Genomic DNA, 14838 nt, shown 5'->3' on the forward strand with positions numbered 1-14838 from the left:
TTCCTTAACCATTCTTCCATCAGGTATTAGAGTCCTTTGAGCTTGATCTCTGTGTTTTGGGGGAACATAGCTACCATTACTTCAGAATTTTAAATGAAATATTGTTCACTACTAAACTTTTTTAAAAGTTACTTTGCGTGTTTGATTGTTATATTTTATTTCTAGTTTTCTGTTATCTTTGATTACTTACTTTTTTCTTTAAACTCCTGCTCAGGCCTTGCAGAATTTGGGACTCTGTCATATTCTTTCTGTCTACTTAAAAGGATTAGATGATGAAAATAAAGAGTGGTGTGCTGAACTACAGGAACTTCATTACCAAGCAGCATGGAGGAATATGCAATGGGACCACGGCATTTCTGTTAAGTAAGAAGAACTCTGACATTTTTAATCATCATTTCTCTATTTATAAACAATACACTTTTAAAATATTGCTCTATGAATATAACAGGATTTCTGTTTTTATGTTTTTGAGATCTTGCAAGCTGAAGATATACCTACATGCTTAAATAAGATAGCAATAAGCAGTTGATGTACCTAGACTTGAATTTCACTCTCTTCCATTAAGGCATCTCTACCCCTACCCCCAAGTATATTTGAAAATAGAAATATAAAAAGTATTTTCTCATGAGAATCTTCTCACTTATATTTATAAATCCAAAGAAAAATATATCTATTTCCCTCCCCGCTCCCTGCTGCAAACATTTTAGTTAATATGTTATTGACTGGATGTATACAAAAGACTATTTACCTTTATTTAGGAAATATTTTTTTTATCAAAATATACTGCTAAATTACTAACACAGGACGATAATATTTGTAGGATCACCTCATTTTCTGAATGAAAAGCCAAATACCTAATTAATAAACCATTTTATATCTATGTTAAAAAGTCTTTTGATGAGGTAAACAACAAAAAATTAAATTATATTAACTGTATGTTTAACTGACTTCATAGAAGTTTTTTTTGTTTTTTGTTTTTTTACTAATGGGCATTTCTTTCCAATTTCAAACTATTAGATTACTATAAAATTAGAGATATACTTTCATTTAAAAAAAAAAATTTTATTGATTTTTTTTTTACAGAGAGGAAGGGAGAGGGATAGAGAGCTAGAAACATTGATAAGCAAGAAACATTGATCAGCTGCCTCCTGCATGCCCCCTACTGGGGATGTGATGCAACCAAGGTACATGCCCTTGACCGGAATCGAACCTGGGACCCTTCCGTCTACAGGCTGACGCTTCATCCACTGAGCCAAACCAGCTAGGGCTACTTTCATATTTTTAAAACATTATAGTCTGTGAGCTTGTTCCTGCCTACTTATATAAGTCACCATATACTGTTCTTCTTTTGCCCCCTCTATTTCAGCCACAAAGGTCTTTTCTATTTTTTCATCAGGCCAAGCTGTTTCTACCTAAAGGCCTTACATGTATCTTCTTTTTCCCCGTTACCATGTGTGTGGCTTCTTGTCATTCAGATTTTAGTTTAATAATATCACATCTCGGAGGCACCTTTCTTGACTACCCATTCTAAAACAGATTCTGTTTTGTTACTCTGTTTTAATTCTCTGCATGTCCCTTATCACTACCTTATATTTTTCTTATTTATTGTCTATCTTCTCCAAACTGGAACATAAATTCCATGAAAATGAATCTGATCTGACTTTGCATCTAAACCTGGTACTTAGTGCCTGGCACATAGTTGGTGTTTAATGAATAAAAAAGTGAAAATATAGCATATTTAGAATCCCGCACAGTATGTGAGAGACATTTTTTCTGCTTAAAGAATTTAAATGACCAAATTTTTTGTATTTCTTAACTGAAATTTCTAGAAATGCTTTTTATAATGGAGAAATCTTAATTTTAGTTTTAAAATTGTGTCTCTTGATGGAATTATACATGCATATCTTAAGGTTCTGTTTTTAAATGTATTTTTTCTTTTATTTTTAAAATTACAGCAAAGGAATAGAAGGAACCAGTTACCACGAATCATTGTACAATGCTTTGCAGTCTCTGAGAGATAGAGAATTCTCCACATTTTATGAAAGTCTCAAATATGCCAGGTATTATAAAAAGAAGTTATAGTATTTTAACATTCAATGTCATGGCTTTTTTTCTGAAAACTTGACAAATGATTTCAATGTAAGGATTTGTACTGGTGAAGGGATAAGAGCTTGGTGGCTATAGTCAAGTTGTTTCTTTGTCATTTCTGCCCTCCTCTCAAAAAACACTTCCCTGTGTAATAAACATTCGTGCGAATTAGTGTTGAAACTCAAACAATGCAAATGGGGGATGGGAACAACATCCAGGGTTTAGCAGTTCCCTGCCTTTTGGACATCTGAGAAATGAGTGCTCAGAAGAGTTTTATCTTCTGCAAGCAAATTGGTATGCGAATTGTGGGTGTGCCTACCTTAATTGTTTTCTGTATCTTGAAAAAGTATTCTTTGTTTTTTCAATATTATGTTAGAGAATTCTTTAATGCACATTTGTCAAATATATTACGGTGTTTTTATTTTTGTTTTAAATGTAGGAGCATGCTCAGATGCTAGGTGCTTACATATATTGTTACATTTTTTTTCTTATGTAATACATTTTTCTTTGTTTATGTAGTTCAAACATGCTCTTTCCTTTAAAAACAATTCCCTTTGCGACCCCAAGTCCAATTTTTTTTTAAAAAATATATTTTATTGATTTTTTACAGAGAGGAAGGGAGAGAGATAGAGAGTCAGAAACATCGATGAGAGAGAAACATCGATCAGCTGCCTCCTGCACATCTCCCACTGGGGATGTGCCCGCAACCCAGGTACATGCCCTTGACCGGAATCGAACCTGGGACCTTTCAGTCCGCAGGCCGACGCTCTATCCACTGAGCCAAACCGGTTTCAGCAAGTCCAATTTTTTTATGCTGAACTCTCAAGAAAGATTTGTTGATTGCCACTCCTTTTGTTTTCTTCCTTGACCAGTTCACTAAGAGTTTTAATCTTACCTCCTTTAGTAGTTTGTATGGAATATACCTGTTGTAGTGTTTTTTAAGTAAAGTCAATACTTCAGTCTTGTTATGGGGCACAAATGAGACATTGCACATTAAAGTACTTAACCTATTACAGACCAAACAAGTGTAACATTGTTTTTTGTTTAATAATAGCTAGTTACCTATTAAATCCTGTATTTTGTTACAGAAATAATATTGTTACCATTTAGGTGCTTATTATGTTCTAGCCACTTAGGCTTTTTTATGTATATATATACTCTGATGTTCAAAATAATTCTGGAAGAGAAAAGCTTAGATTCAGAGGAAACCAGTATGTGCCCAGTTTTCCAGCCATACGTGGCAGCGCTGAGATTTAGATCTAGGCCTGTCCGATTCAAACAGACTTACTTTGTTTTCACTGCATTAGGCCAGTGCTAGTGAATATTATTTATTATTAGATCAAAATTGAAGCCTAGGATGAGAACTTTTATCTTCCTGAAAACCTCTTCCTAGTTTTTTCATTGTCTTGTCTGTTCTGCCACTAGAGTAAAAGAAGTGGAAGAGTTGTGTAAGGGCAGCCTGGAGTCTGTGTATTCACTCTACCCCACACTTAGCAGATTGCAGGCCATTGGAGAGCTCGAAAGCATTGGGGAGCTTTTCTCAAGGTAAGTGACTCGTACGACTGCATTCCTCATCAGTGGTGTTTTTGTTTCCAGCTGTGACTTTAAAAAATAGAGACCAGCAGTAGGTTTGTTTCTTTCCTTTCATCAAGTTGTAAATTGATTAGTCTAGTGAACTGTACTCTTATTCAAATCAACATTTTCAAAAATAATGAAAGTAAAAATTCAAGTCTTTAAAATTTAGTATTAGATGCTTTCCTCTTTACTTCGTGTTCTCTTTTCTACCCCAGGTGGAAGTGTTTCCTCATGTTTTTTGCTACAGCATATTATTCTCCCTTCTGTGGAGCACTGCATTGACATTGGTGTCATTTTGTATATACTCTGCTATGCTGTGCCAGAAGCTCCTAAAAGTGGGGCCCATTCTCTTGTTTGCTGTTGTATCCCCAGTGCATTTTCCTGGTGACGGATTCATACTAAACGTTGAGTGACTGTCAGTGAATTTGGAGTAGGTGTGTAGGGGAGATTGGTTCTTATAATGGTGAGAGGAAAGTGATCCAGAATACTGAAAAAATGAGCTAAAACAGTTATTCAGGATGCTACTGATCTCAGTTTGGATTTTGTGACTCTGAGAAAATTCCTTATCCTTTTTGGGCCTTACTCCCCTCATATCTAAACTGGGGGGTTTATATTTGATGGCCTCTAGGGCCCTTTGTAGCCTGTCATTCTGAGTCACTATTATTATTATAAGAGGAAGGAAAGGGGGTGTAATTTGCTAAGGTCACCATACCTTTATGCTACATTAGAGCTTGGAATATGCTTTGTGAGTAAAAAGGAAAAGGAAATTTTAGAGTCAGAAAATAATTATAGTTTTTCAAAATTGCACAAAGACAAAGCCATTGATGTGGCTCTTCTTAACGAGAATAAAGGAGCAAAACTGCTTTCTACTTTCATTAATAAGTATGTTGGTAGTTCTTACTGCCACAAATCCAGGAACTGTTCCTCTGGATGAAAGATGTCTTCACTAAAGTGAGGACAGATTGCTTAAGAAAGCCCTGAAGAGTGATACTGGCTCTGTCTCTGATAGGGAATTAATTATAAGGAAGGGAGTGGAGGGCCATTTGATGAGCTGGTGAATAGTAGTTCTTAAAGTAGCGTATATATATATATATATATATATATATATTTTTTTTTTAATATATTTTAATGATTTTTTACAGAGAGTAAGGGAGAGGGATAGAGAGTTAGAAACATCAATGAGAGAGAAACATCGATCAGCTGCCTCCTGCACACTCCCTACTGGGGATGTGCCCGCAACCAAGGTACATGCCCTTCACTGGAATCGAACCCGGGACCCTTGAGTCCGCAGGCCAATGCTCTATCCACTGAGCCAAACCAGTCAGGGCAAAGTGGGGTATATTCTTGAGGGTCCCCAAATCTATTCATGGGGTCCATGAATCATACTTATAATAAGATGTTCTTTCCTTTTTCTGTTCTCATTCTCTCATGAGGTGCAGTGGAAGTTTTTGAGGTATCAGAGAAAAACATCCACAATTATCTGAGAAGACTATTAACATACTCCTCCTTTTTCCAACTACATATCTGTATGAGGGTAGAATTTCTTCATGTACTTCAACCAAAACATCATATCACAACACACCAAATATAGTAGCAAAGATGAGAATTCAGCTATCTCTGTTAACCCAGACATCAGAAATTTACAGAAATTTACAATGCCATTCTTCTCACTAAAGTTTATTTTGAGAACTGTGGTTATTGTGTGTGTGTGTGTGTGTGTGTGTGTGTGTGTGTGTGTGTGTGTAAGGATATATAGTAAATTTATTATTATCATTTAAGTAAATTAATATATATTTGACTTTCCTCAGTTTTCATTTCCAATATGGTAAATATAGATAGTTATAATCCAATAAGTGGGAGTTCTTTAGGATCTTCAATAAGCTGTAAGAGTGTAAAGGGGTTCCTGAGATTAAGATGCTTGATACCCCCTGCTCTAGGATCATTAGTTCTGGTTCTATGAATGTGTGTCACAGTTTCCTTCTTTATCAAGCAAGTAAAAGAGCTTTCATTTACTAGCCAGCACTTTGTCATCTTCTTTATCTCCCTGCTTCATATTAATTTCTCTCAACACAGTAGTTCTGAAGGGTTAGACAATATTGCTTAGTTTAAACATCTGGGAAGCAAACTGTTCATATAAACGAATCATACAGCATTCTTTTTCCTCTTCCTTTAATAAATAATGTTGGTCCATGAAACCTTTGCCAGCACTTCCTTCACTGGGATTGCGATTTCTTTACCAGCTGCATAGAGTCATCCACTACGCCTGGCGGCTACAGTAGGAAATTAATGAGTTGATTTCATTGTCTTGCTGACATGTCCTCTTTTACTACCAGGAGCATTGAAGCAAGAATACAGGTGTGGGCATCTCGTATGACAGGCCTGATGAATGTGTTCTCATTTCAGAAGACAGTAGTTTGGAAATGCTGCTTTTTGTGAAGTCTGAATATTTTTAAAATATATATATATATTTTTTTTTATTGATTTCAGAGAGGAAGGGAGAGGGAGAGTGAGATAGAAATATCAAAGATGAGAGAGAATCATCAATCGGCAGCCTCCTGCATATCCCACACTGGGGATTGAGCCTGCAACCCAGATATGTGCCCTGACTGAAGTTGAACCTTGACCTCCTGGTTCATAGGTCGATGCTCAATCACTGAGCCACACCGGCCAAGCAAATCTGAGTATTTTTAAGAAAATTTTTTTAAATGTTCATTGTCTGTAACCTCTCTGTCGACCCTCAGAGCTTGGACCATTTTGTAATTTTCTAAACTTTGACCCTTATTTTGGATTTTTTATAAGTTCCATTCCTGTTACTGTAATAAACTCCTTTGTATTATATCTTAAATTTAGACCCTGCATTATAGCACATTTTTCCCATTTCTCTTGATTACATTCTGTGATTTTGCTTTCAGATCAGTCGTGGAAAGGCAACCCTCTGAAGTATACATTAAGTGGCGGAAGCACTCCCAGCTTCTCAAAGACAGTGATTTTAGTTTTCAGGAGCCTATCATGGCTCTGCGCACAGTCATCCTGGAGCTCTTGATGGAAAAAGAAATGGAGAACTCCCAAAGAGAATGTTTTAAGGACATTCTCACCAAGCACCTTGTGGAACTCTCCATACTGGCCCGAACTTTCAAGAACACCCAGGTAATTGAATTTAAAACTATGTCATCTCACCTCTTGACTGGTTTTTTATTACCTAGAAAATAGAAAGCATGAGTAAAAAAGCAATGTCATTGAGAGACAGAGATCACTTAAAATACTGTATAGCACCTGGCTGGCATGGCTCAGTGCTTGAGTATTGATTGACCTATGAACCAGGAGGTCACAGTTCGATTCCCGATCAGGGCACATGCCTGGGTTGTGGGCTGGATCCCCATTTGGGGGCATGCAAGAGGCAGCCAATCGATGATTCTCTCTCATCATTGATGTTTCTAGCTCTCTCTCCCACTCCCTTTCTCTCGGAACTCAATAGGAATATGTTAAAAAAAAAAAAATATATATATATATAGTATAGCATAATTGTTTAAGCTAAGGTTTCCATTTTTGAGTTAGATCTGATTTTAAGCCTTGAGCAAGGTACTTACCTCCTCTAAGCCTCAATTTCCTTTTTATAAAATGAGAAGATACCTACCAATTTAATGATTTTATGTACTATGTATACCCACACGTACATATATGTGAGAAAAACAGTCAGATGTGAGGGCTGGGAAAGGCAGGTGTAGATGTACCTAGGACAGTTCTGACAAAGAGTCAAGAACTCAATGAATCCTAGTAGTAATAATAGTGAAAGCATTTACTTCCATGTGTTCTTTTCATTTCAGCTCCCTGAAAGGGCAATATTCCAAATTAAACAATATAATTCAACTAGTTGTGGAGTTTCTGGGTGGCAGCTGGAGGAAGCGCAAGTATTCTGGGCAAAGCAGGAGCAGAGCCTTGCCCTGAATATTCTCAAGCAAATGATCAAGAAGTTGGATGCCAGTTGTTCTGAGGTTCACTCCTTTTTTATTGGCTGAATTAATATTTTGTTATAAAAAAATTATGGTGCTTTGAATATTTTTAATAAATTCATAATTTTTATAGCCTTGAAATTACTGCTATGAGTTAAGAAACTGTAAAAAGTAGTCTGAAAAATTAATGTTTGTGAAAGGGTTAAAATAGTTCATTTTTCCTATTTGAAATAATTATATCAGTCCATCTTATGATAGATTTATTTGATTTATTGCAATGCCTTTTCCTATAAGATTCAGGAAGGACATGTGGGAAACAAACATGAAATTACTATCAATTTGAAATAACTAAGAGAAAAATGCTTGAGAGAACAAAAGTTTTAAAATAAGCAAGTTGGAATGATTAGGTTGTCCATCCAAATACTTTGAAAATATAATGTTAATGTTTTATCTACCATTTCCTATTAGTTATTGAAGATTTGGCTGCTCTAAAGCTTTATTTACAGTACACAATGGACAAAAGTAGAGGCATTTGTAGGAATCATAATGTGTTAAAGGGTGTGATCACAATAATGTCCTTCTGACATGCACCTGATTAGTGAATATCAACTCATTGCACTTTTGGTATTGAGCATTTGTATGGCATCTTCCATTATTAGAAAAATCACTATTATGCCAGAGTACTGGGAGCCAATATGATATGATGTTTAAACTTTGTTTAATAATGTGGGCGCTGGGGTAAGGCTGCCTGCAGTTACCTACCTTCTTTGTACCTCAATTTTAGTTTCTACTCTGCAAATTAAAGATAATACTCATTTCATAGGATTAAATGAGTAAATATACATAAAGCCCTTAGAAAGTGCCTGGCATAAACAAATACTCAATAATTGTAAGTTATTCCAGTAATAGTAATAATAATAAGTAGAGGGTGAATATTTCATAAATTTACTTACTTGGATTATTAAAATAGTTGTGTGGTGAAAGCAGATAAAGAGAAACATTGTTAACCTGCTTTTTTCCCTAAGTGAAAGATATTTTTGTATAGTCCTGATGATGCTTTTAAGATCTTAAGATTTTGCTTTTCATATGCAGGATGATCCCAACCAAAAACTTATATACACAGAATGTCTGAGGGTTTGTGGCAACTGGTTAGCAGAAACTTGCTTAGAAAATCCTGCAGTCATCATGCAGACCTATCTAGAAAAGGTAAGGTTTTCTTACAACCATTAAGACAGTTGTTTAGCATGAATAAAACTTGATCTTTTCATCAAGGCCAAATTTATTTCAAAAGCAAATAAAGTATAATTTCTATGTATTATGTATTACTAGTGGCCTGGTGCACAAATTCGTGCACAGGGGTTGGGGAGTATCCCTCAGCCCGGCCTGCACCCTCTCCAATCTGGGACCCCCTGGGGAGATGTTCGACTGCCGGTTTAGGCCCGATCCCGTAGTTGGACATCCCTCTCACAATCCGGGACCACTGGCTCCTAACCGCTCACCTGCCTGATTGCCCCTAACCACTTCTGCCTGCCAGCCTGATTGCCTCCTAACCGCTCCCCTGCTGGCCTGATTGACGCCTAACTGTTCCCCTGCTGGCCCGATGGCCCCAAACTGCCCTCCCCTGCCAGCCTGATGGCCCCCAACTGCCCTCCCCTTCTGGCCCAATGGCTCCCAACTGCTCTCCCCTGCAGGCTCGATTGCCCACAACTGCCCTCCCCTGCCGGCCCAATCGCCCACAACTGCCCTCCCCTGCTGGTCCCGCCTCCTCCGCCAGGACCCACCTCCTCCTCGCGAGGCAGCGGAGACGCAGGACTGGCGTCCTCTGTGCCACGTGGAGCCGCAGGACCCCCAGGCCTCATTGTGCAGAGCGGCCACCAGGCCCCGCCTCCTCTGTGTGCATGGCCATCTTGTAACAATGTAGTGCGAGGGTGTGACAGCCACCTAGGCTTTTATTAGTATAATTAATACTGCTGTAGCTCTATATAACTGTAGGGCAGAATGGAATAGAATATTGCAAAAGAAAGAGCATTCTTTTTAAAATTTAAATTCTTTATTCTTGAAAGTATTACATGTCTCCTTTTTCTCCCAAGAAGGAGCATATTTTAAAAGTAAGCTCAAATGTGTTTTCCTTTTCCCCACAACCAGCACCCACTCTTTCAACAAGTTGTTTCTGATAATTTCTCCATTTATTTATGTACAAAACTAGCTGATTAAGGAATGTGCAAGTCAGCCTGTGCTATTCATTTGTAGCCCAACCACCCAGCAACTAGTATTAGGACTTCTGTAGTCCAGCCCCTTTCAGCCTTCCTGTTTCTTCTTCTTACTGCTTTAGTTTAATTGTAACTATCAGAGTTGTTTTGAAAAGTCAAGAAAGTAGTGTAGTTCATATGATTTAGCTAGTGCATAAACAAGTTAAACTTTAGCGTAGGTATTTCTTTGACCTGTGTGATTCTTGAGATGCCTTTAGTACCTGTAAATGTAATATAAACAGATTGTGTTTTCTTGAAGGCAGTAGAAGTTGCTGGAAATTATGATGGAGAAAGCAGTGATGAGCTCAGAAATGGACAAATGAAGGCATTTCTCTCATTAGCACGATTCTCAGATACTCAGTACCAGAGGATTGAAAATTACATGAAATCATCAGAATTTGAAAACAAACAAGCTCTCCTGAAAAGGGCCAAAGAGGAAGTGGGCCTTCTTAGGGAACATAATATTCAGAGCAATAACAGGTAACTAACTAGGTGTCTACAAGTGACAAGATAAACAGGTATACTGTGACTATAGGTATACAGATACACAGAATTCATGTTCTGGTTCTAAGCTCATTATAGAGTATACTAGAGGCCCGGTGCACAAAAATTTGTGCACTCGGGGCGGGGCGGGGGGGTGTCCCCTCAGCCCGGCCTGTGCCCTCTCGTAGTCTGGGACCCCTCAGGGGATAACCACCTGCTGGCTTAGGCCCGCTCCCCGGGGGGATTGGGCCTAAGCTGGCAGTCAGACATCCCTCTGGCAGCCCGGGAGCCCTTGGGGGATGTCCACTTGCCAGCGGGAAGCAGGCCGAAGCTGCAGTTGGATAGCATCCTTAGCGCTGCTGATGAGGTGGGAGAGGCTCCCACCACCACCCCTGTACTGGCAGCCGTCAGCCTGGCTTGTGGCTGAGCAGAGCTCCCCCTGTGGGAGCACACTGACCACCAGGAGGCAGCTCCTGCATTGAGCGTCTGCCCCCTGGTGGTCACTGTGTGTCATAGTGACCAGTCATTCCCAGTTGTTCTGCTGTTAGGGTCAATTTGCATATTACCCTTTTGTTATATAGGATGGTTGTTAGCTTTCTGTTTTGCTGTTTTGGTTTGTTGGTATCCTGTGTAATAAAACCCTAATATGCAAATTGACCGAATTGCAGAACGACTGGTGGAACGACCAGCCACTGTGATGCACACTGTCCACCAGGGGGCAGACACAGGAGCTTCCCCCTACCTGCAGGCCCCAATAGGAGGCGGTGGCAGGGGGTGGGACCGGTGAGTGTGTGGCGCCAGGCCAGCCAAGGCAGGTGCCAGTGGGGGCACCCAATCTCCTGCTGGTTGCCCCGCAGATCAGCCCTGATCGCTGGCTAGGCCTAGGGACCCTACCCGTGCACAAATTTCGTGCACCAGGCCTTTAGTTATATAAAAAAAGAGGTGTCGAAATTAAATACAAAAGATTACCTATTTTGATGTAATTAAACCTTTTATTCCAACTTGCCTTTGGTCTGTATATTTTAGTGTAAGGAGAGAATAAAGTAAACTAAATACCTTAGGTAGAGTCCACTCTGTCTTTGGTTGTCTATGATAGCTTTTGAATTGCACAAACTTACTTTAAGACAAAAAGTAAAAGAAAAGGACAAAAAGTAAGTTTGTTTCCTTTATAACCCTTAGAATTTTGCCTTTTCTGATTTTTCATTTATGTTGTATATCATGTATGATTTTTGTAGTCCTATAAATTTGACGGCTTTTGTGTTTTAATTTAATTATTCAATGCAAGATACACAATAAAGGTTCAGCGAGAGCTGGAGCTGGATGAATGTGCCCTCCGTGCTCTGAAAGAGGATCGGAAGCGTTTCTTATGTAAAGCTGTTGAAAATTACATCAGTTGCCTGTTAAGTGGAGAAGGGCATGATATGTGGATATTTCGTCTTTGTTCTCTCTGGCTTGAAAATTCTGGAGTTTCTGAAGTCAGTGGCATGATGAAGGCAAGTTGTTTTTTCACCCTGATATTCTACCATGTACTTGAAAAGCTTAGTGTCAGGGATTGTGTATACTTCGTATCCCTAGCACTTGGCTTGGTGCTCATAGTACACAGAGGTTCAAGTATGCACAGGTATACTCAATTAGCGTCAATGATGCAGTGTTGTCTGGAGATCAGAGAATTTAGGTCAGTATTTTCCTATTTCTTTGCAATTACCACAGGAATGTACCCAGAATACTAGGGGGATTTGGAAAGCAATAAAAAATGATGAGGTCAGCCCTAGCTGGTTTTGCTCAGTGGATTGAGCGTCGGTCTGTGGACCAAAGAGTCCCAGGTTCAATTCTGGTCAAGGGCACATGCAACGCTCAGGGTTGCAGGCTCGATGCCCAGTAGGAGTCGTGCAGGAGGCAGCCAATCAATGATTCTCTCTCATCATTGGTGTTTCTATCTCTCCCTCTCCCTTCTTCTCTGAAATCAACAAAAATATATTTTAAAAAACATGATGAGGTCACAGGTAGATTTCTTTGCCTGCTTTATGCTTTTCTAGAATTTTTACAGAGAATTCTTTTGTAAATGGAAAATAATTTTTTTAAGAAAGCATCAAGGCAGCAGTATTTCATAAGTTTTTATTTAAAAATCTTAGATTTTATTGATGACACCTAAAATTAAAGTTATGTATCCCCCAAAATATGTACACACACTTTGAATAATTATAAATGCAGTGTTTATTAAAATAAATTTCATTTTCAGAATTGTGCTCTCAGCTGTTAAAAGTGCATATACATTTTCAGGGACACCCCAAAAGTTAAAATAATTTTCATTTTCAAAATTGAGCTCTTAGCTGTTTTGTATATACATTTTGGGGGGACAGTCAATTTGAAGCTTAAAAGTAAAATGGTTCTGCTGGATGAAAAGAATGGTAAGACTCATAATAGACACAACCCGTCTCAGTTACTAGTGCACAAACCTGTTACTTTTAGCAGGTAGTGGGTAAGTACCCCATCTTATTATACTCTGACTGCTCAGGAGTGCAGACGCCATGGCCCTCAGATCCAGATCCACGTTCCTTCTTGGGTTCACTGGAATATAAGCAGTGCCAAGTATTTCAATTCCCAATACAATTTAATTTAGGATCAAATACGATGGATCAATCTAGAATGCCAATCAGAAAGACTGTCAGATAAGATAAATGATAAGGAAAAAATGTAGTGAAGCTTTATTAACAACCACAAGGTTGTGCTAGTTGAAGAGCATTAGCAGCGGTTCTCAACCTGTGGGTCGCGAACAATGAAAATACATCCTGCATATCAGATATTTACATTACGATTCATAATAGTAGCAAAATTACAGTTATGAAGTAGCAACGAAAATAATTTTATGGTTGGGGGTCACCACAACATGAGGAACTGTATTAAAGGGTCGCAGCATTAGGAAGGCTGAGAACCACTGCCTTAGAGTAATTTATTTACTTAGATGTGAGACTATTTGAAATGCATTGTTTCTTAATTTTGTATTATTTTTTAATGATAGAGATATGGAATGAAGATTCCATCATATAAGTTTTTGCCTCTTATGTACCAACTGGCTGCTAGAATGGGGACCAAGATGACAGGAGGCCTAGGATTTCATGAAATCCTCAATAATGTAAGTAAACCTGGAAATCAAAACAACAATCACTTTTCTTTTATATTATCATATACTATATCAAGTATGTACTGCTGTTCCATTCTAAGAAATGGAAATACAAAAAAATTTAGTCCTCTATTTATTGTGCCAAGGGCAAGAACAAAGATTTCCTTTTGTCTCCTCTCATTGCACATACATTACTCAGTTTCTCTCTTATCCTCATGTCCCCTGTCTCTAACCCACACTTCACCCACGGCGGCATCTAGTACATAACACATATCTCAATGTTAAGTAAAATGAAAAGTGTTGTGGGTTTTCTACTTTTTTGTTTGTTTGCATAAAACTAATAGTTCTTCATTTGTGACAGCTCATCTCTAGAATTTCAATGGATCACCCCCATCATACTTTGTTTATTATATTGGCCTTAGCAAATGCGAACAAAGATGAATCTTTGACAAAATCAGAGGCAGCAAGAAGGAGTAGAATAACTAAAAATGCACCTAAACAGAGCTCTCAGCTTGATGAGGTATTTGGATTAAATATATATAACTTTTTGAATTGTGATATTCATATTTTCCCAGAATATTCTTTTCTTAAATTCCAGTGATTCTAAGAATGTGTGTTGTGACTAGATTCGGTTTGTAAATCCTTTGTTATTATGATGCCACTTAAAATTGGTTCAAAATTTCTGAATACTTCTCAAAGCATAGGAGATACCAGTAATATTTTACATTTTTTCCTCACAGCAATGAGCAAATAAAAACTAGATTTTGAAAGGCACCCACCCCACTTACTCTTGAGATTATTATATCTTTTATGTATTTCATTCATAAGGGAGCAGTTTTGTTGGGATCTGAGGGATTATAGTCCTTTCATTGCCTACATGTGTGCATACATTCTTTTTTTTTCTTTTGTTATTATATCTGAAAAGTTGAATGTCAGGTATTTTCTTATGCATTGTTCTTTGTTTGTTTTTTATGAATAGGATCGAACTGAGGCTGCAACCAAAATTATAAGTGCTATCAGAAGTAGGAGGCCCCAGATGGTCAGGAGTGTTGAGACACTTTGTGATGCTTATATTATATTAGCAAACTTTGATGCCACTCAGTGGAAGACTCAGAGAAGTATGTGTTTAAAAGAATGAATGTTCCTTTCATGCTATGTTATTCTCTGTAGAGATATGTTAATTACAGAACCGAATGTGTAAATCTCTTTAAATCACAAACATTACTGTAAGTACAGATACAAAGGTCCTGTTGATTGCAATTCACACATGATCCAAAACTTAATTTTTATCTAATGGCTTCAATACCATTCACTTTTTCACTTAATATATTTTGGTGGAACTGATAATAGATGACCACACTGAATTATTTGA

At 37.9% G+C, this 14838-nt stretch overlaps 1 protein-coding gene across 11 annotated transcripts in view; it reads left to right on the forward strand.

Moving 5' to 3' along the window:
- ATM (ATM serine/threonine kinase) overlaps nucleotides 1-14838 on the forward strand; it is a 128338-nt gene that overhangs the window by 93834 nt on the left and 19666 nt on the right. For all 11 annotated transcript variants that reach the window (XM_036324489.1, XM_036324494.1, XM_036324488.1 and 8 more), the window contains 11 exons: nucleotides 215-363; nucleotides 1956-2060; nucleotides 3514-3633; nucleotides 6576-6810; nucleotides 7488-7655; nucleotides 8706-8819; nucleotides 10122-10342; nucleotides 11631-11838; nucleotides 13365-13478; nucleotides 13828-13986; nucleotides 14446-14584. In XM_036324489.1, coding sequence (XP_036180382.1) covers nucleotides 215-363; nucleotides 1956-2060; nucleotides 3514-3633; nucleotides 6576-6810; nucleotides 7488-7655; nucleotides 8706-8819; nucleotides 10122-10342; nucleotides 11631-11838; nucleotides 13365-13478; nucleotides 13828-13986; nucleotides 14446-14584 — 1732 coding nt within the window. The remainder of the gene's footprint in view (nucleotides 1-214; nucleotides 364-1955; nucleotides 2061-3513; nucleotides 3634-6575; nucleotides 6811-7487; nucleotides 7656-8705; nucleotides 8820-10121; nucleotides 10343-11630; nucleotides 11839-13364; nucleotides 13479-13827; nucleotides 13987-14445; nucleotides 14585-14838) is intronic.

The sequence above is a fragment of the Myotis myotis genome, unplaced genomic scaffold (assembly GCF_014108235.1).
Source record: "Myotis myotis isolate mMyoMyo1 unplaced genomic scaffold, mMyoMyo1.p scaffold_m19_p_10, whole genome shotgun sequence".
Taxonomy (NCBI): domain Eukaryota; kingdom Metazoa; phylum Chordata; class Mammalia; order Chiroptera; family Vespertilionidae; genus Myotis; species Myotis myotis.